The sequence below is a fragment of the Protopterus annectens genome, chromosome 9.part0 (genome assembly GCF_019279795.1).
Source record: "Protopterus annectens isolate FY-2018-M chromosome 9.part0, PAN1.0, whole genome shotgun sequence".
In the NCBI taxonomy this organism is placed as follows: Eukaryota; Metazoa; Chordata; order Ceratodontiformes; family Protopteridae; genus Protopterus; species Protopterus annectens.
Window position 1 is genome coordinate 204,135,079 of NC_056743.1, and position 21,484 is coordinate 204,156,562.

The 21,484-nt window shown below is 40.0% G+C and overlaps 1 protein-coding gene across 1 annotated transcript in view; it reads left to right on the top strand.

Moving 5' to 3' along the window:
• The window catches only part of NUP160 (nucleoporin 160), a 1,498,284-nt gene that overhangs the window by 1,188,687 nt on the left and 288,113 nt on the right, over positions 1 to 21,484 (top strand). Inside the window, exon 30 of the mRNA XM_044082750.1 lies at positions 4,768 to 4,928. Within this exon, the coding sequence (XP_043938685.1) occupies positions 4,768 to 4,928 (161 nt within the window). The remainder of the gene's footprint in view (positions 1 to 4,767; positions 4,929 to 21,484) is intronic.

Below are 21,484 nucleotides of genomic sequence, written 5' to 3' on the forward strand. Positions count from 1 at the left end.
AACGATCTGTACTACCAATAATATACCCTCACTCCAATCTCTAACCCAAGCTGTATTCCAAGAAGTAGAAAACTGGTTCATGCAACATCGTCTTCTCCTGAATCCAAAGAAAACAAAACTACTACTCTTTACACCAACTCATAAGTCACCCACTCCATTCTTCTCTATAACCTCCAATAATGCTACTAATATAGCACCAGATACTACCACCGCTTACTAGGTGTCACAATCGACAATCATCTTAACTTTGATGACCATATTAACTCCACCATAAAGACTGTTAACAGAAAACTTGGTACCCTCTACAGAATCAAACCCTTCCTTACACCCTCAGCCAGGCAAACTATCGCACAAACTCACCTCATTTCTACCCTTTTCTATGCCTCTGCTATATATACCAACCTTTCAAAAAACATCTCCAAACTATCTACCTGCTATAATAGTATTGCTAGATTCATCACATGCTCTCCCTTTAAAACACATCATTGCCTTAACCTTAAACAACTAGGATGGTTAGAATTGCAGAACCATATACTCTGTCAACAGTTACTTATGACACAAAAGATCTTATACCACCCAAACAATACCCCCATCCTCTCTAATCTGATCTCTCCATATAAAAACCTGGCTACACTACGTTCTGCAAATAAACTACTTGTCTCCTTAACTAAATCAAACAACAAGGCTGGTGACTCTCTTTTCTCAAACACTATAGGAAAAAAATGGAATCCGCTCCCTCCTGAACTATCTACACTAGCATCTGCTTCTCTATTCAAAAACCAAACAAAAGAACATCTAAAAACTAAGTGGCTCTGTCCTTGTGCTAACCCAGACTGAAACCTGTATTTCACTCCTATTTCAACCCTAGCCCTCCCTCTTGCCCCTAAAACTTATTTCTCTCCTCTTGTTTTATTCTTAGTAATTTGATAGGATTTGGGAACTTTGTTCTTTTTGCAATTGCCCTGGTGCTGTCTAGTGCATGTGCTTGTTTATGTCTGGTCTAGCTTTTGCCTAAATGTTTTTTAGTCAATGTTTGTTAGTCCATGTGCTTTTCTCATTTTACCTATGTTACTATGGTACTGTTGCTTTATTACTCTATTTTACCTATTTGCTTTTGTTATATTGTTATTCTTATGCTTGGAGCTTTTCTCCCCGGGCCTCTACTGAAAATGGACATGTATCCAGTTAGATTAGCCCGGTCAACAAATGTAAAATAAAATAAAATAAATAAAATAAAAATAAAATATAGATATATAAATATAAATGTGCATATATATATATATATATATATATGTGCACATATATATATGCATATATATATAAATATGCACATATATATATATTTATATATGCATATATAAAAATATATATGTATATAAAATGTGTGTGTGTGTGTGTATATATATATTATAAATATAATTATATATGCGTTTTATATATATATATATATATATATATATATATATGTGTGTGTGTGTGTGTGTGTGTAAATATTTGTGTTTGTGTGGGTGCATCTATATATATATATATATATATATATATATATATATATCTATAGATTTATAGATATTTATGTAAATACGTATGTGTTTGTGTGTCTGTATATGTGTGTATATATATATATATATATATATATATATATATATATATCTATGTTCATGGGTTGGTACTTGCCTATCGACGCAAGTGCCTACGTTAGCCTAGCCAACAAGGTTCCCTGGCTTACGCCACCCAAGAAAGTTATTTTCCTCTGCCCATTGAACAGAGCCACAGAATGATCCCCAGGGTATATTTCCTATTTCCCATCCACTTGTGAAGATTTCTCTTGAAGAATGCTAATTAGGAACTTTGCTTGACATAGATGGGTAGCCTGTTCCAGAGTATGGGAAGTCTCCTGGACAGGAACGTCTCTGGGACAGGAATGTATCCCTCCAGCATGTCCTGTTTATTATCGTGGCAAGGTTTAGGTCCCTAGAGCATGTAGCTCCGAGGGATTGGGATTTCTTTAGGTGTAGCATGTCCAACAGCTCTGTTTGACATAGCTTTATATGTTAGGCAGAGATCACCTCGGAGTAGGCGATATGCTATGGAATAAAGCTGGAGTTTTTTGAGACGGTCAGTGTAGGGCATCTGTTTGAGGCAGTAATCCTCTTTGTGCAGTACTTCTGTGGCCTTTGCAGCTGCTGCAGATGTATTTGAGGAACATTCCAAAAGGGGCATTGTACTCTATAATAGGTCTAATGAGTGTCGAGTAGAGGGGAACAGTGACCTCTTTTTTCCTAGATGTGAGAACCCTTTTGTGATGAGGTGTGCCACGTAGAAGGATTGCAGAAGATACAATAATGAGACAAAATGCTGTCTCTGCTTCGTAAACAGTACGAGTGAAACTGGACCCGGGCAAGTAAAAGAAAATTTATTGAAATTATACACACTACTGTGACAATCGGTTAAGTGCTTTCATCTGTAATATACAGACTTTTTCAGAACACTAGTTCAAACATCCATTTGCATATTTAAAAACTTTTTGGCGCCAAAAATGCTGATGAACAGCCAAATATCCTATTTTAAAGTGCCAATGCATAAGAATTGTATAAATATACAAATACATCATAGAATTATATACTATAACAAGTTTAAAACTCCAGACTATAAAAACCATTAAAATTATATTAAAATAACAATTTAATTTAAAATCCATGACATTTTAAAATATAGCCGAAGCTATAAAAGTTGCAGTACTGGTTTGATAGAAATATATTCATTTATACCAGTAAATTTTGTTGCATTTGTTATCATTTGCTATCATTTGCTATACACTTTCCCTCTTGCTTAACTGTGCTTTATAATCCCCCCCCCCCCGAGGGGATATATATACTTGATCAATTATCGCAAATTTGAATTTGTCTCTCCATACTTACTAATATGCCTAAACATGGCATTTTTCATATCTTTAGCTTTGGTCTTATATAAATGCTCATAGATACGCTTCCTAAGCTGTCTTTCTGTTTTTCCTCTATAAAAAAAGCTGTACAAGACATACACTTAGCTAAGTAAACTATATTTTTGCTATTACACATAGAAGGATTTGCTGACTACTGTGGCGATGTGATTATCAAAGGAGAGACTACTGTCCGCCTGGGTCCCCAGGTCTCTTATCACACATTCGGTGTTAAGTAGACTGCCACCTATGTAGTAGTTCATGGGTACAGAGTTTTTACCAAAGGGGATGACAGGGCACTTTTTGGCATTGAGCTTGAGGCCATGGCCGTGACACCAGGCATCTGTCTCAGTGAGGCCCTTCTGTAGAATGCACATATCATTTGGGGATTCAACTGTGGCTTTTAATATGCACTCTGTGAAATTCGTTAATCAAAGGCCTTCTGTGTTAGCCTGTACTTCAGAGAAGTAGATACCAAACAGGAGAGGTCCCAGGACTGAAACCTGTGGTACTCCACTTGTCACTGGTTTGAAGTCAGATTTGGAGTCTGCAGCTTTTACAGTGTGGCTTCTGTCAGTGAGCCAATTGGCAACCCATCTTGTGATGTAGGGATTTATACCTAGTTTAGTGAGTTTAGCTATAATTCCAGAATTGGGGATGGTGTCGAATGCTTAGCAGGTCAAGATAGTCTGTGTGAACCACCTTACCCTCGTCTACAGCTTTGGTGACTGCCTCAAAGAAATCGATCAGGTTCAGGAGGCATGATCTGCATTTCACAAACCTGAACTGGGTGGGTTCTAGAGTTTGGAGGTTACCAGTGTCTTTGTTTAGGAGTGCCATGATGATACGTTCCATGCCTTTACAAACTAGGCTTGTCAGGCTAACAGGGCGATCATTCTTGGGATCAGTGGTGACTTCCCCTTTGTGGAGTGGGATAACTGTTGCTATGCACCATTCAGTAGGTAGAAAGCCTATGTGAGACTATGATTGAATATAGGTGGGCAGCCAGTTCGTGTAAAACGCAGCCTGGGATGTTGTCCGGTCCCATGGATGCTGTGTTTTTGGCTTTAGAGAGTGCAGCTTTTAGCTGTGTAGTTGTGATTACAGGGACTCTGCATTCTTCCTGTATAGTTATGGTCCCTTTAGGGGGTTAAAGTTAGCACTGAACCTATCTCCCTGGACTTTGGCAATATCATTTGGTTCTGTAATTTTCATGCCATTGTGCTATAGCTATAGCTATATCAGGGCAGATCTTGGTGTTGCCATTGAGATTCTTGACATAGCTATAGAATGCTTTGTGGCTGTCCCTAGAATCAGTGGCGATTTTGTTTTCGTAGCTAGCTTTGGAGGATCTTATAAGGGGATATAGGCTTCTTACTGAGGCTGACCAGGCAACTCCTCCACTCATGGGATTTTACTCTCTTTTGCAACAGTTTCTTCTTTCTGTTGTTGAGTTTGTTCATGGCAGGGGACCAGCAGATTGGCTTTCCTTTTTTGGAGGATAGCATCTTGGTTCTGTTTGGGATAGCACGATCCATGCACTCGTGTAAGTGCTTATAGAGTGCATCTGTGTAGGTTTCAGCAGTCATAACTGCATGGGTGTCATTAAGTTCGCCACTTCTGTCTTAAGCATGAAGTTGGCTTTGGAGAAATTTTTTACCGTGATTTCACAGATCATCAGATGTTGTGTGTGAGCTTGACTTGGAGTTAGCAGTTCATGTGTCAGCTTTTACTGCAGATACATACAAAACTTTTACTGCATTGTGTTAAATTTCCTGTTAGTGTTATCCCATTTCATACTTAAAGTAACATGTTTCCCTTGTTTTTAGCTGGCACAATAATGTTCGAGTATGGCATGCGCCTTGGGACAGAGGTACGGACTGTTCGGGGGCTTCAGAAGCAGGTCAACTGCTATCTGGCAGCTATTAATTGCTTAAGACTGATACGACCGGAATATGCTTGGATTGTTAAACCAGCATCTGGAGCTGGGGTAAGAGCTGTAATGTTTAAAGTAGCAGCTTATGGTTGAAGCATTGATGTCATTATCTGATAACCATTCCTAGTGGAGGAAGATTTTCCTGGATATTACTTTGAGGTGCTTTCTGCTGTTGATGACAGTTGCCTGTTTTATTTATCTGTCTGCTTGTGTATTTGTTTCGTTTACTGGTAAAGTCCAACTGGGTACAATGCCCCTTTTCAGTGGAGGCTTAGGGAGAAAGGCTCCAGAACATTTACATTATAGAAGACATTCAATACATATATGAGGCATTTAGTAGTATTTTTTTCATAAAATGAGTAATAAGCTAACAAACATGAATGTGACTTGAAGTAGCTTTGTTACCTTCCCTAGAATGGCATTTAGGCAAAGTTCAGAGATGTATGTACAGAAACATAATATACACTTATTTACAGAACGAATTACATGGTTTGTAAAGCAGCATTTTGGGCAGGAATGAAACAAAATAGACAGTAGCACCGAGTAATAGATAATATCACTTAGAGGATGTTGTGTTGATCTAGCTAGAGATGGTATTTCGTTATCAATGGAGAAAAGTAGTACATTACCTTTTTAACAGGTGCATCTGTAAAGGGGAATACAGTCCTACAGCATGCTCATAGTGCCAAGTTAGAGGGCTTTGTGTAGGAAGATATGGCAGAGTAGTCTTTTACTAAACTCTGCTTGCTAGGTAAATAACATCATGTAATCTCGTTTCACTGTTAGGCAGTCCAGCAGATAAATGGCTGCGATAAGTGCTGAGAGTTGTGTTATTAGAGGGTTGAATTTATTCTGGGGGAGATGAGCAATCCTGAGAGTCATTTTCTAGATAAGTTTTTTCGAATATCTGTAACCTCTATCGTTAAAGTGGGTGTGCTTCCCTTACTCCCAACATGTACATGCAGTGGCATCATCATACCTGATTAGATGGATGCACCTTGCCCCACAGCCATCAGTTCTTTCTCACTATTGATAGTATTTAGATATTAAACTTAAATGTTTTGTTAAAAAAATACCCATTTTTATTTTGTGCAGTAGCACTGCAGGATGGTCACTCATCCTGTGTGATGATGCATTCACATATGCCATTGTACCTTATACTGTAGCAGATGTTTCTCATCATGAATCTGGTTTTATCAGTGAAGTTAATTTCCTAGAGGCACACCTCCAACATATGATCCCTTCCCCCCCCTCCAGACAGGTATTACTTCATCATTCCCATATGCCCTATCAACTCTGACCGCACCTGGGCCACTAAGCACACCTTATTATCAAGGACTCATCTTGCTGTACTACAACACTTTCCAAGCATTGTTTCAGGAGATGTTGTTAAATGTAATTTATAATTTTGTCAAAATGTTTATGCTGTGAAATATGGCTACTCATTTTTGTGCCAGTTTCCTTCAGTGTACTTGTTTGATCATCTAGGTGATTGGTTTATGTGAGTGGTGATTGCCATATTTGCAATAATGTTTCACTAACTTGCTGACAGAAATAGAATGCTACAGATATCTGGCACTAGATCACAAATAATGATAGGTGAAAGAAAAATTGCACAGTGTCCCTAAGTCTGGACCCCACAGAAATAAAACTATTGAAAATTGTGTACAGAAAAGGGTATGCAGAGTTGACCATATCTTGACATTTATGGTCAACTCGTATAAGGAATGTGGCCATGGTCACAACAAGCAGCATGTGAGAGAAAAAGCACATCAGCCTGCAGTATTTTATATGAACGGAACTAAAAATATAATTTGTTTAAAAATTCTCTTTATTAAATGTAATGTATTACCATTTTACTGGGAATATTGAGAACCCTGTACTACTGGAAAGTTTTAATCCTTGTGGACAAATTTTCCACTGGTATGTGACTACTTTCTAGTACAGGAGAAAGGTAAAAAGTTACCTTATATGTCAGATTGTAAGAAATATGACATTTATTCATGTCCATGCCATTGTCTTCACAAGCAAACCAGCCTGTAATACTGAATTGTAACTTTGAAACTGTCATCTTGGTGGGCATATCTGCTACAGAAGCTATATTTGTTATGGTTATGGTTGCTGAGATATTGCGCTTCCTTAAATAAAACAGAAACCCAAATTCAGTGGTTACTTCCACTTAGCCCGTTAAAAAAATCAAGCTCATGATTTGGAATCCAGCACTACAACCATTACAAAAATTTTTTTGAGTTCTTAACAGTTTGTACTTGTATTTTTTGTGGCTGTTGAGGTTCAAACGTTTCAAGTAATGCTTTTAGAAAATGATTTTCTGGAAAACCTCTCAGGATGCATCATTATTCCTATGGAGAAAGTTAATAGTCAACATTTCTAGTTAGAGAAAAAAAAACAGAGGATGTGAGACGGGCCTTAGAACACCTTAATGTCAGGCCTTGTCAGTATTTGCTACTTTTAATTATTTTCCGATGAACAGAGTTATATGGCAGAATCTATAGTGTTGGTTGCTTTAGCCAGTTGTCGAGAGTGCTCTGCAATGGACTCTGGCCATTCAGTGGTCTTTCTTTACTCATCCTTTGGATTTTCCCTTATGATTAATGAAGGTGTCTCATGTCCAAATTCATTGGTGGTTGCAGTATCCCTTGATGACCAACAGGTGAAGACCATTTGTGTTAACTTCTTCCTCTGCTACGGTCACCTTAGGTGCCTCCCTTTTGATGTGGAGAGAGCATTTCGAAGAGAGTGTGGTTCCAGGGTCCTGGTTGTCTGCAGAGGCGCACATTCATGTTAAGGTTCTGAAGGTGAGAGCAGTCCTCTTTCCGTTGCAGGTCTTTCAGGACACACTTCCCAGAGGTGTGATTATGATACAGACTAGTAATATGTCTGGTATCTCAACAAACAGGGAAGAGCACATTCTTATCCTGTTTGTTGGGAGACCATGAGGGTTTGGGCGTGGGCTGTCTGATCTCAGCAGTTTTTGGTGGCAGTGCACATCCTGGGGAAATCCAACATTCTGGCTGACAGCCTCAGCAGGAGCATTTTATTGGCTCACATGTGCTCCCTAAATCCGTAAGTTGCGGCTCAGTTTATTTGGGGTTGTGGCACATCATGTTGTGACATATTGGCTTCCTTGTTCAACCAAGTGCAGCAGCTATTAAGTTTTCATTCCCCCACAGGGACAATCACCCAGGGACTTTGTGGTGTTTGCTTGGCCCCCAGGGCTTCTTTACGCTTATCCCCCCAGTTCCCTTGATGATAGTTTCTAAAGCAGGCAGCCTGTTGTAGAGCCACAGTGATCCTCATAGCCCACTTTTGGCCTTGTCAGATGTGGTTTCCTCCCTTCCTTTGGTCTCTTCTGAAGTATCCCCCAACTTGCAGTCCCTTAAGTTAACCACATAGTTCCTCCAGTTCCCTTTGCCAGAAATTCCAAGTTTTGCAGACCATTGTTCATATACTGTCATCATCTCAAAAGCAATTTACTTGGAAGGTGTATTCCAGGAAATGGAGGTTTGGTGTCGGGGCAGATTCTATGGAGGTCTGGGTCCTGTCTCCACTTCTCTGGAAGTACATCTTGGATTTTCTTAGAGTTATTTCAGTCAGGTCCCATTTCTTTCTATGATTAAAGTACAAATGGCTGCTATTTCTATTTTTCATGTTGGCAAGGATAGTCTGCCTCTGACTTCCCTTAAGATTCCAAATTATTCTTCAAGGGTACATTTTTATGTCCTCTAGTACAGGATCCTGTCCATCCTTTGGATTTCCTCTTTGTTTTGCAAGTTCTTGCTTGCCCTCCATTTGAACCTTCAGCTACTTCTGATTTGAAGCTCTTGTCCTGGAAAGCTTTATGTGTGATGTTGTCCTTTTCTTTCTTTCTCATTATATGGGTTAGGATCAGATCCTCTGATCTGACCTTGGCACTTATTCCAGACTTAGGATCCAGCTCTCGAGTTCCTGCCTCTACCCATAATCATTTATTGCATCCCCAAAGATTCAGATCTCATTTGCAGCCATTACAAACAGATGCATGTTTCTAAGCTCTTTAGCTATTATTGGCCTTGTGAGTTATAAAATTTCTATTGATATTTTCTGTTTCCTCTTTACATATTAATCTAACCTCCCTCTAAGCTTCTCTCTCTGGCTTCAGTGTTTCTTTCCTTTCTGATTTAAAATAATGCTTTTTTAGGTAGAACTTGGTTACCATTGCTGGTAACCTATTTTACCTACATTTCAGGTTAATTTTCTTGCCTGCCATAGTTGATAGCAGGCTTTTCTGTTTCTGTAAAAAAAAAAAAAAAAAAAGTTTTTACTTTTTTCTTTTTTGTAATAGTGATTGTAAACGTTTTTTCTTTTTAGACTCTGTGGGGTTCTTCATAGTGATGTTGGAAAAAGAAAAGTTGGAGGCTTTTGATTCTGGCCCGTCTGTGTCTTGGGATGAACTTATTTATTTAGTTGCCCATCAGGCTTGGAAGGAGACAGATACCGTTGAACCCATTCCTAAAAGACCGAAAAGTGTTTTAACATCTAGGCAGATCTGTTGTTCTACCAGCTCCTATGTCCACAGACTCTTCTCAGTTGGGGTGGGGGAATGGGGCATTTCTTGGAAAAAAACAGTCTAAGGCATGTGGTACCCACAAGAGACCAAGTTGTTTATCATTCTCCTACAGATGACAGCAGACCTGTTAGTGTTGCAGACATGTCGAGATGCTTTCCCTTTGAGGACTATTGCAATTCAGGTAGACAACATGTCTGTAGCCCAATACATCAACAAACAAGGAGGAACTCGATCTTATCCCCTTTGCAGAGGAGCCATGAGAGTATGGGAATGGGTGATCTCATCAGATCTCTTTCTAATTGTGATGCACATTCCGGACAAAACCAACATGCTAGTGAATGAACTAAACAGATCCATTTTGATGCCCACAAGTGGTCTCTCAGTCTGTGGCAGAGATGATCTTCTAGCTTTGGGGCCAACCTTGCTGTGACCTATTTGTCACTCTCCTCAACAACAAGTGCAGCAGGTACTTAGCTTTAATCCCCCTTAAGGGGAGTCACCAGCTCTGATCCCCCTTAAGTGGAGTCACCGAGAGATGCTGTAGTTAACTCTTGGCCTTTGGTTCTCCTTTGTTTACCATTCTGTTCTACTGATTCCCAAATTTTTTACAGAAGCCAAGCATGCTGAAGAGCTCAGTAATGGTCATTGCCCCCTACTGGCCTCAGCAAGTATGGTTCCCCTTCCTGTGTTCTCATCTTTATCCTCCATGGATACTGGAGCCAACTTTGGATATTATGTCACACCCGTCCGGAATCCAGCATCCCAACATTGGAGCCCTGAGACTAACCACATGGTTTCTTCACTTCCATTAATTGTTAGACAAGACTTTCTTCCCCTATATGTGATATTATTTTAGCATTTCAAAAAGAATCTACCAAAAAAGTTTACAAAAGCAGATGGAAAAGATTCTCCCTTTGGGCTTTGAATAAAGACATCAATCCTTTTTCTGCCCCAGGCTGTATGATTCTCCAATTCTTGACGATGCTTTTTGAGGAAAGAGCTTTCTTCTCTACAATTAAACTTCAACTGGCAGCTATCTGTAATTTTCATACATGGAACAGACATTTTTCTCTGGCTTCATCTAAAGGATATAAACCATTCATGAAAGGAATCTTTCTTCTAAGGCCTCCAATAAAAGATTCCTTACCACCTTGAGATCTGCCTACAGATCTAACACAGAAACCTTTTGAGCCTTCAGCTGTATCTGATCTGAAGTTCCTATAATGGAAAACAGTTTTCTTGGTAGCCATTACATCTGCAAAGAGAATATCTGAACTGCAGTTTGTGTCCAAAATCTCTGTATATAATTTTTCATAAGGACAGGGTTTCCTTATGGACTTAGGCCTTCCTTTTTATCTAAAGTAACTTCTGAAAATAACATTAACTAATCCATCCACTTACCAGTCTTCTTTCTAATTTGTTTCCAGTAAATGAGAGTACATTTTGCATCTTCTTGATGTGCACACACAATTACTTTATCTTCACAGAACAAGGCAATTCAGAAAATCAAACCAACTCTGTTAAATTTCTCCCAAACAAAATAGGTTATCCAGTATCCAAACTCACTCTAGCAAAGTGGATAATAATCTATTTCCTGGATTTAATCTCAGAAAGGCATGATGTTATCTAAATCTCCCAAGGCTCATTCTAGCAGATCCAAGGCAACATCTTCTACTTTTTAGTCAAAAACATCTATTGATGACATTTGTGCTGCAGCTACATGGTCCAGTGCTCATACTTTTCTTACTCATTACAAATTCGATATTTCTAGAAAGAGAGCTGCCTTTCGTTTGTCAGTACCCCAGAATATCCTTCCTTGAGGGCCGTCCAAGACCAGCACAGCTGGGGACTTTGTCCCATACATTGAGGAAGAATGAAAAGGACAGCATCAGATTTAAAAGTTATGTTCTTACCATAACTAGGCATCTGTGTTGTCCATTTTCATTCTTCCTCAACTTCCCTCCCATCCATTCCCATCCAAGTTCCTGAAGCAAACTATTGTACTATATTTGAACCTGTAGTTCCAAGTTTGAGCCCTGTATTTTCTTCAAACTATTCCTGTCTGTGTTCTACTATGGGGATAGAGTAGCAAACTGGAGCTGAGGCTTTGTGGATGCAGTAGAGCATTATGGGTAGAGGGAAGAACTCGAGAGCTGGATGCTGAGTCTGGAATACAGGTGCCTAGTTTTTGAAAGTACAGTATACCTTTATATGTTCGAAAGCACATTTACAAATGTGCTTAAACGCAAACCGTTTAGCCGAATTCCGTCAAGCTTATTTCCCTTAATGCCGTAAAAATATCGAATTTTGACATTTCCGATCACTCCACTGCCTAAATGAGTGCTACCATGGAGTCAAAAAGGGGGCAAGGTTTTGTAATTTGGCGCTTTGGTTTTCGTGATTTTCAGATTTCGCATTTTGCAGTTCGTGGCAGCAGTGTCGAAGATGTGGCCATCGAACATATGAAGGTATACCTGTAAGAACATAACTTTTAATTTTATTAGTGATTACTTCCACAAGGAGGATTTCAGAGTTGCAAGCTCTTGATTCTTCACCTCCTTATTTGGTGTTCCATAAAGACAAGTTTTTTCTTCATACAGACTCTTCCTTTCTTGCTTAAGGTAGCTTCAGAGAATAACCTTAACAGTTCTGTTTATCTTCCTCTCCTCTAGTTTTTCCAGCAAAGGCAAATACCTTTTGCATTGTTTAGATGTACATAGGCAATTGAGATCTTATTTGAACCGGGTTCCTATCAGAACGATGAAAAATCAAAATCTCGAACGCTCGGATGACCAAAAACGCAAGTAATTGAAATCGATTTTGTGAGATCACGGTACAGTGAAGATCGGAAAATTTACCCTTTCCTCACTGTAGTGCAATCTTGGAGTTGGAATATATTTTTAGGGGTGTGCGCCCCCCACAATAGCGATTTCGATTACCTGCATTTTTGCTCATCCGAGCGTTCGAGATTTTGATTTTTCATCTATGTAATATAGACCCTTTGAACTATACCAAAGCTTTTAGAAAATCCAGTGTATTTCTCTCTCATGCAGAATCCAGGCTGGGCTCACCTATGTCTAATGTGATTATATATAAGTGGCTTTTGGATTGCGTTTTGTTTACATATTTTTCGAAATGCCAAGACCCTTTCACATAAGCTTAAGGGTCATTCGACAACAGCCATGGCTACTTACATTGCTTTCTTTTCTAGAATATCATTGGACAAAGTTTGCACAGCTGCCAATTTGGATCATCACACTTTTGTGTCTCATTACAAGCTGGCTATCTGGTCTAGGTTAAGGGCTTCCAGTGGCTCCACTCTGCTGCACAATATCCTTTCTTAGTCCTCCCATGGAATTTTTTGTGTTTGGGGGCTCCATCACACAGGTTAAAGCCAGATGGAGCAGACAGCATAAGCTATGATAATTATGTACTCAATCATAATGATAGAACCGTATTGTCTGTCTCAGTCCGATTCATCCTTCCTGCCCCTGCCTTGTGTTGATAATGATGAATCTTGCCTCCTGAGATGACCAGACACCGGAGATCATTTGTTCCTTATTTCTGGAGTCCTGCGTCCTGCTTGGTTTTCAGAATCTATTTTTTTATTGTATATTTCCAGAATTATCTGTTTATTGTAAATGTTTTTTATGGGGAAAACTTGATCTGAATATTAGTGAGTAGTGGGGGGGTTATGGGTAAGGGAGGTGTTGCCAAGTGAGATAAAGTCTTTTGAACCCTCTCCTCCTACCACCAAACACTAATAAATGTGAGAGATGCAATTATACAGCCAAACTGGAGACAAAGCTCTCTTAACCCAAGACTGGAACAGTGACAGTCAAGAGGCGAACGGTAATACTTGCAACACACCACCAGTCTCACATAGACCTAATAAACCAACACCGGCAAAAAACACACAGGAATACATGAAAACATACTTGGAGGCTCTAAATAAAAATCTGCAAAAGCAACAGCCTTCAAAGCAGACATCGAAGAAATCTCCACACCCCGTCACTAACCGTGAAACACATAATTCACATAATCAGTGTGCCACGCAATCACAGCCCTTAAGGCAAAATAACATACCCAACACTCTAGTAATAGGCGACTCTATAGTCAGGCACACTGATGTCCCACTAACTAGGCTGGACAAGGAGAAGGTTACAGTTAGCTGCCTGTCGGGTGCCAGGATCCATCACATAACACAAGCACTCGGGTCACTCCAGAACAAGTACAAATACGACTCTGTCATTGTCCATGTTGGTGTGAATGACCTGAGACGTACCTCCCTGGACTACATGAAAAGAGACATGGAAGAGCTCTCTGATCATGTAACCCAGGCCGGTATGACCCTGACCCTGAGTAGCATCTTGCCCTCACCAAAAATGATGCCACCGTATAAAGAAAAAAATGATCAATTTCAACAATTGGCTAAGTTTCTGGTGTCATTCAAAGGGGGATCTAGTATCTGTCCACCTGGGATGACATGCTCGACAAGCCACGTTGCTTCGCAACTGATGGCTTGCACTGGTCACCCTTAGGCTTTCGAATACTCGCCAAGGCTCTTGCTGCCCCCCTAGTGCCTTTTTTAGGCAAGGCTCAAAAGATAAACCCACCACCATAAATAGCACAAGTAACCAAAAACTGAGGGTAATGCTACTCAATGCCATAAGTCTAAACCTCAAAATGCACACACTTGAGGCACTCGTTAGTATGGAGAACATCGGCCTGGTTTAAGGCTCCTGAGAGCACCCCAGCACTACTAGGCTATAACTCATACCATACCTTTCGGCCACAGAACCAGGACCGAAACACAAAAGACGGGGGTGTATCCATATTCATCAAGGATACCCACACCTCCAGGTTAGTGGCGCAGCACAATGCATCAGAGATCATCCATGTGCAACTAACAATAGGCAAAACTGCATTCCAAATTGTAATTTGCTACAAATCTCCCACCATGACCCAAGACCCCCATTCCGCATTTCTGGAGACACTGGGAAACATGAAGGTCCTAACAAAACACCCTAATACTGGGTGATTTCAATTACCCAAACATAAACTGAGAGAACTACTCAAGTACTAACACCCTTCCCCAACGCTTTCTAGAATTTATAAACTCGAATGCCCTAGATCAATTAGTCAACACCCCCACCAGAGGGAACAACATATTGGACCTGGTCATCACCAACATAGGCGACCGGTGTTCCACACCGGAGGTCAACCCCTCGCTGGTTAGATCAGACCATAGACTAATCACTCTGGATATCCACATTCCACCCCACCCCCAATCAAGGAAACCACAGTGAAAAACTTTTCAAAAGTAAACTTCACATTATTTAAGACCGAGGTGGAAAGGTTCACAGCCCACATGCTAAAGGACAATGTTGTACAAGCTGCTGAAACCTTTACAAAGGCACTGTATGAACATCTGCAGGAATGCGTGGATCGTGCTATCCCAAGTAAAATCAAGACTCACTCCTCCAAGAAAAGGAAACCAGTCTGGTGGACCCCTGCCATAAACAAGCTATACAACAGAAGGAGGAAACTAGTACAGAAAAGAGTAAAATCCCAAGAAGGAAATACATCCCTGATCAGTATCAGTAAGAAACTACGATCCCTCATTAAATCATCCAAGGCTAGTTTCGAAAGAAAAATTGCCAAGGACTCCAAAGATAACCACAAAGCTTTCTTTAGCTATGTCAAGAACCTAAGTGGAAGCTCTCAGGCCTGCTCTGAGTTAGTGCAGAATGGCACAAAATACACTGAACCGACTGATATTGCCAACACTCTGGCAGACAGGTTTAGTGCAAATTTCACCCCCCTCTCACCACCTAGAGGGCCCATAATCATACCAGAAGAATGTAGGGCCCCATCAGTCACCGACACACAGGTTAAAACAGCCTTGTCCAAAGCCAAAAACACAGCTTCAATGGGACCGGATGCTGTCCCAGGCTGTGTCTTACAAGAGCTCCAAAATGAACTAACCCTTCACCTAAACACACTGTTCAAACTCAGCCTCTCTACAGGCTACGTACCCACAGAATGGCGCACAGCAGCAGTTATCCCGCTCCACAAAGGTGGAGCCACAACGGACCCCGAGAACTATCGCCCTATAAGCCTGACTATCCTGGTCTGCAAGGCTATGGAGTGCATCATCATGGAACTCATTAACAGAGACATTGGGAACCTCCAAACCTTGGACGCTACCCAGTTTGGCTTTAAGGGCAGATCATGCCTCCTAAACCTGGTGGACTTCTTTGAGACAGTTACCAAGGCATTAGACGAGGGAAAGGAGGTCCACACAGCCTACCTAGACCTCGCAAAGGCTTTCGACACCATTCCCCATTCTAGTATTATAGAGAAGCTCACCAGCTTGAAAATAAACCCCTACGTCAGAAGATAGGTTGCCAACTGGCTCATGGATAAAACCCACATGGTGAGAGTTGCAGGCTCTATGTCAGACTCTAAACTGGTTACAAGTGGCGTCCCCCAGGGCTCAGTCCTAGGACCCCTCCTGTTCGGTATATACTTTTCAGAGGTACAGGCAAGCATAGAAGGACTATGGCTGACCAAGTTTACAGACGACTGCAAACTAGGGGCCATAATTGATTCCCCGGCTGATACAGACACCCTCCAGAAGGGTCTCACTGAGACGGATACCTGGTGTCAAAATCATGGCCTCAAACTAAATGCCAAAAAGTGCATAGTCATCCCCTTTGGAAAAAATAAAGTACCCACGAACTACCACATAGGTGGTAGTCCCCTAAATACAGAAAATGTAGTAAGGGATCTGGGGACCCAAGCAGATAGTAATCTCTCCTTTGATTATCATATTGCCATGGTGGTTAGAAAATCCTTCTATGTGGCCCACCTAATCACAAAAGGGTTCGCATCTAGAACAAAAGAGGTTATTGTGCCTCTCTACTCATCACTCATTAGACCCATCATAAAATACAATGCCCCATTTGGGATGTACCTTACAAAGACACCTGCAACAGCTGGAAAGAACACAAAAGTACCTCACCAAGAGGATTACTGGCCTCAAACAGATGCCCTATGCAGCCCGAATCAAGAAACTCCAGCTGTACTCTGTTGCATACTGCTTACTCAGAGTTCTCTGCCTGACATACAAGGCCATGTCCAACCCAGAATTTATGGACATGCTCCACCTAAAAAAAAAAAAAAAAAAACAAATCCCGGAGACCCACACGCTCTATTGATATAAACCTCACCACAACAATAAATAGGACATGCTGGAGTGATAGATTCCTGTCCTAGAGACTCCCCATGCTTTGGACCAGGATTCCAGTATATATATCAGGCAGAGCCCCGCACTAACCCTCTTCAAGAGAAACCTTGACGGGTGGATGGGAAACAGAGAATTTACCTCTGGGATCACTGCAGTGGCTCTGCTGGACAGGGGCGCAGGGAACTAATCTAAGGGGGTGGCGAAAGCCAACTCATTCTGGCTAGGCTTATAAATGCCCTTGGGCAGATAGAGTAGTACTTACCTATGAACCTATGAATTGGCTGGTATCTGATCCAAACTTGATTCAAAGTCACACAGGTTGAGCCAGACAGAAACAGACAACACTGAGAACTGTAGGTTGTATAAAAAGATTTATAAACTCTAGGAAACCAAAACGGAAGAAGTTGTTTTAGTTAATTTTTTTAAACAAGAAACATCTTTATTAAATTATCATATATGATCTAGGCAATCTTGCAGATATATAAATGAAAACAAACCATATCGCAAAATTCCAGTTGCAGACATTATACATTACAAACCACGTTGACACAACTGTAGTTGCAAAGATTATACGTCACCTATAATCCATCCAGTCATTGTCAAACATTACATAGCTCATTCACATCCTGCCTGCCTTTTAAACCTCATGCCTCTTCTGCATGTACTGTTAACACAATTCCCATGTTTGTAGTTTGCACTTACCCTTTTCTAAAGATCCCAGTTCCAGTTGTTTCATCTCTTTCTGTATTCACTACTTCTAATAAAGTTGGTTTAGACTTTGATTTCCATTTTGTAGTAGTTGCTTTTTTGGCAGCCACCGTAATTAGACTCAGCAAAACTTTACTATGCCTAGGTAATTCTGATTCTGTATCATAGCTCAGAAAATCATTTCCTTAGTTATATCAATTTGCTCACCCAGCTTCTCTGACAAAGCAGTCTGCAGGGAATCTTTAAAGTCTGCCAACTCACCACAATCCCAGAAAACATGTTCTCAAGTTGTATCTTTCTTCCCTATCACACCTCCCGCATTTTCTGTGTACCTGAGAAAAAAATTCTTTGGAGTCTACTTGGGGTAGAAAAATACCTACATTAACACAGCCAAGCAAAGATCCTAAATCTTCTAGCCTTTGTTGCATATTTGGGTGATATACATATATCCCCTATTGTTTCTTTGTGAATTGATTATCCAGTCTCTTTTCCCAATCCTTTCTAATGTCCTCTGATTGATTCCTATAGTCATGTAATATTTTATATCCTCTTCTAATTATTCCTTTTTACAGTAGCTTCTGTTCTAGAGTCTACTAAAAACTCTACCAGTGCTGGTCTTTCATTTAGCACCCCCGTCTTTCTTTCGCTTTGCTTATACTCTGATATCAATCCTTCATAAGGAAAGCAATCTCTAAACTGCAGTCCAAATGAAATCTGGGCGCCCTCCCATTCTGTTACCTTTCCCTCTCTAGTTATTTGCTCCAAATATCTCAGGGCCGTTGCCAGTTTTCTCCAATAAATTCCAGCCCCCTCTTGCCTGTTGTCTGTATCCCTAATTGCAGTCATCCCTACCAGCAAAATCACCTTTCTCCATTTTCGTGCTGGCTTAGTTCTTAGAAGACCTTCTGCTACTTTATGAATATAATCTGTAGGATAGTCTCTCCCTGTTACTTGAACCCACCCCGTTTCATCATCATCTCTTTCTACTTGTGAGTTATAGTTCTCTGCTTGTGCTATGTATAGGAGCCTTAGCTGTGTTGCTCTGAAATACCCTTTCAACTCCGGTAATCCCAATCCACCCTCTTCTGTTGGAAGAATAAGCGTATCCCACTTGACTGTTGCCGTCTTCTCCTCCCAGATAAAATCATTCAGCTCTTTATTAATTGCTATCCACAACTTCTGTAGTTGATAAAAATATGCCTGACCAGTGTACAAGACAAAAGGGACTAAAAACATTTTAACTGCTTTTTTTTTTTCTATCAAGATCTGTATAACAGTACTTCCATTTTTGCTGTTTTTGTTTTTTCTTTTGTTTAGTTTAGTCTCTTCCAATATATCTTTCGCTGTCACACCAGTATCATATTTAATCCATACTCCTAAATACTTAATTTTATCATATCCCCATAAATATGGATGTTGCTGAACCAGTTCGTATGTGGATACATAATTTATCGCTATTGCTTTTGGTTTAGCTTCATTCATTTTGTATCCCAAAAGGTTTAAAACTGACTCAGTATGTTTCACAGCACTGTAATGTCCCTTTCTGGTTTTGTCAGGTATAAAATCATGTCATCTGCAAATAGTGTCAACTTTTCTTGACTTCCATGCCAATTATATCATTGAATTTCTGAGTCCCTTAATTTCTTTGCCAATGGTTCTAAATATAATGCAAATAACAAAGGGGAAAGAGGACACCTCTGACTCATTCTTCTGCTCAAGCAGAGATCTTCAGAGCGAACCCCACCCACTTTAATTTTCATCTCTGATCATTCATATAGCTTCCTAATCAAACTTATAATTTTATCAGGGAATGCAAATGCTTCCACTCCTCTGCTCATAAAATCCCAGGTTACGCTATCAAATGGTTTCTCTGCAGCAAGACCTACCAACAACAGTGGGATTTTCTTACATTCTGCTTCCCGATGGATCATCATTGTTCTGTTTATGTTGTCAAACGTTTGCCTCCCCTCCACAAAACCAAACTGATCCATAACTATCAATTTGGCATCATGTTTGCCATTCCTTTATCAATTCTAGACATAAAACACTTCATAATCATGATTTAGTATTGCAGTGGCATTGTATGATGCTGGATCTGATGGATCTTTACCCTGTGTAATATTACAACTACTACCGCTTTCTTTCAGGATGTTGGTAATTCTCCTCCTCTTAAAATACTGTTTAACAAAACTTCCAGATCTTTATCTGTTTTTTCCCCTCCTAGCTTCCAAACTTCCACAGGAAGACCATCTGTTCTGGGGGACTTTCTTGTAGATTGGTTATACATCGCCACTTTTATCTCATATCCTCATATCCTGTTAGTAATTGAGCCTCCTCTCCCTGTAGCCTTGGCATATTTAATTATTCCATAAACAATTCCATTTGTATCTATTTTTGATTTACATATTTCTTTGCTTTATACACATTTTCATAGAATTTCCAGAATATTTCTAATACTTCTGCAGGATCTCTTGTTATCTTCCTTGTTATAGGCTCCCTAAGCTTGGTGACAGCCCTTTCTACTTTCTGTTGCCTGAGTTGTTGGGCTAAAATTTTTGGCTGTAGAGTTATCAAAAAAAATACTTGCTTACCAGCAATTTTTCTAAACTCTCATGCATGTTGTCGAGGTAATTCCTTCTTTTCTGTTTAGCATTCTGTAGTTGCTCCTCCTCTTGTTCTGTGAGATTCCCCCTGTTTTGCAATACTTTAATATTTGTCGATCCCTGTAAATGATTCTTGTTACTTCTTAACCATAACTTCCTTTCTTTTATTCCCACCCTATTTTTAAGCTCCACCTTAATTTTATCCCACTCCCTAGCTATATTTTCAGAAGTTGTTTCCATCTTCTCTAATAGCTCCTGAATAATTTCCACTATCCATTCCATAAATTCCTCTCTCTTCAACAGATAAGTGGGAAAGTGGCAGTCTCTCATTTTTATTTCATTACCCTGTGTTTTTGTTATTATTGGCCCATGATCTGAAATAGTTATTGGGTGCATACCAAGGCCTTCATTAAAATGCACATATGCCTGTGAAATGTAAATTCTGTCTAGTCTAACCCAATTTTTGTATCTTGGGGAGTAACATGTATATTCACTCCAAGTTCCTAGTACTGAATTCACATCTTCCATGCCAAATATTTTCATAAATGTCTTTAAAAATCTACACTCTTTTGTTATATTGCCCTTTCTGCCCCCCCCCGACACATCTTCACTATTGCAAATCAAATTCCTTTCCCCACCTATAAATAATATTCCTTGCTGAAAGCTGATGATTTCTCCCAGAATTTTCTTTAGCTCTATTTATAGCAGTTTTCAGTGGAGTATAAATATATGCCAGTGTAATCCTCCTCCCTTGACAGTAATCCCTTAGTACTATAAATCTACCATTACTGTCTTTTTCCCACTTTTGTTAATATTTGAGCTCCTCTTGCAATTAATACAAGTACTCCTCTCTTCCTTTTTCCCAGATATTCTACTGAATAACCATCCTGAAAACCTTTCTTTATCATAAGTTCATAGATAGGTACAAAGCTATCGGCCCAAGGGCCTACATAAGCCCTAGCCATCAAGGTTCCCTGGCTTACGCCACCCAAGAAAGTTATTTTCCTGTGCCACTGTCGAGCAGAGACGCAGAAGTGATCCCTGGAGTGTATTTCCTATTTCCTATTTCCTATCCACTCATCAAGATTTTTCTTGGAGAGTGTTAATGAAGAACTTTGCTTGACATAGATGGGTAGCCTGTTCCAGAGTATGGGAAGTCTCTGGGACAGGAATCTATCCCTCTAGTATGTCCTGTTTATTGTGGTGACAAGATTTAGGTCCCTAGAGTGTGTAGCTCGGAGGGATTGGGATTTCTTTAGGTGTAGCATGTCCAACAGCTCTGGGTTTGACATAGCTTTATATGTTAGGCAGAGATCACCTCAGAGTAGGCTATATGCTACGGAGTAAAGCTGGAGTTTTTTGAGGTGGTCACTTCTTTCCAAGTGTGTATCCTCTAGCATAGCTATTTGCATTCTACATTTTAGTATAGTTCATTACTCTTTTTTTTTTGTATTTATCAGTGAGACCAGTAATGTCTAAA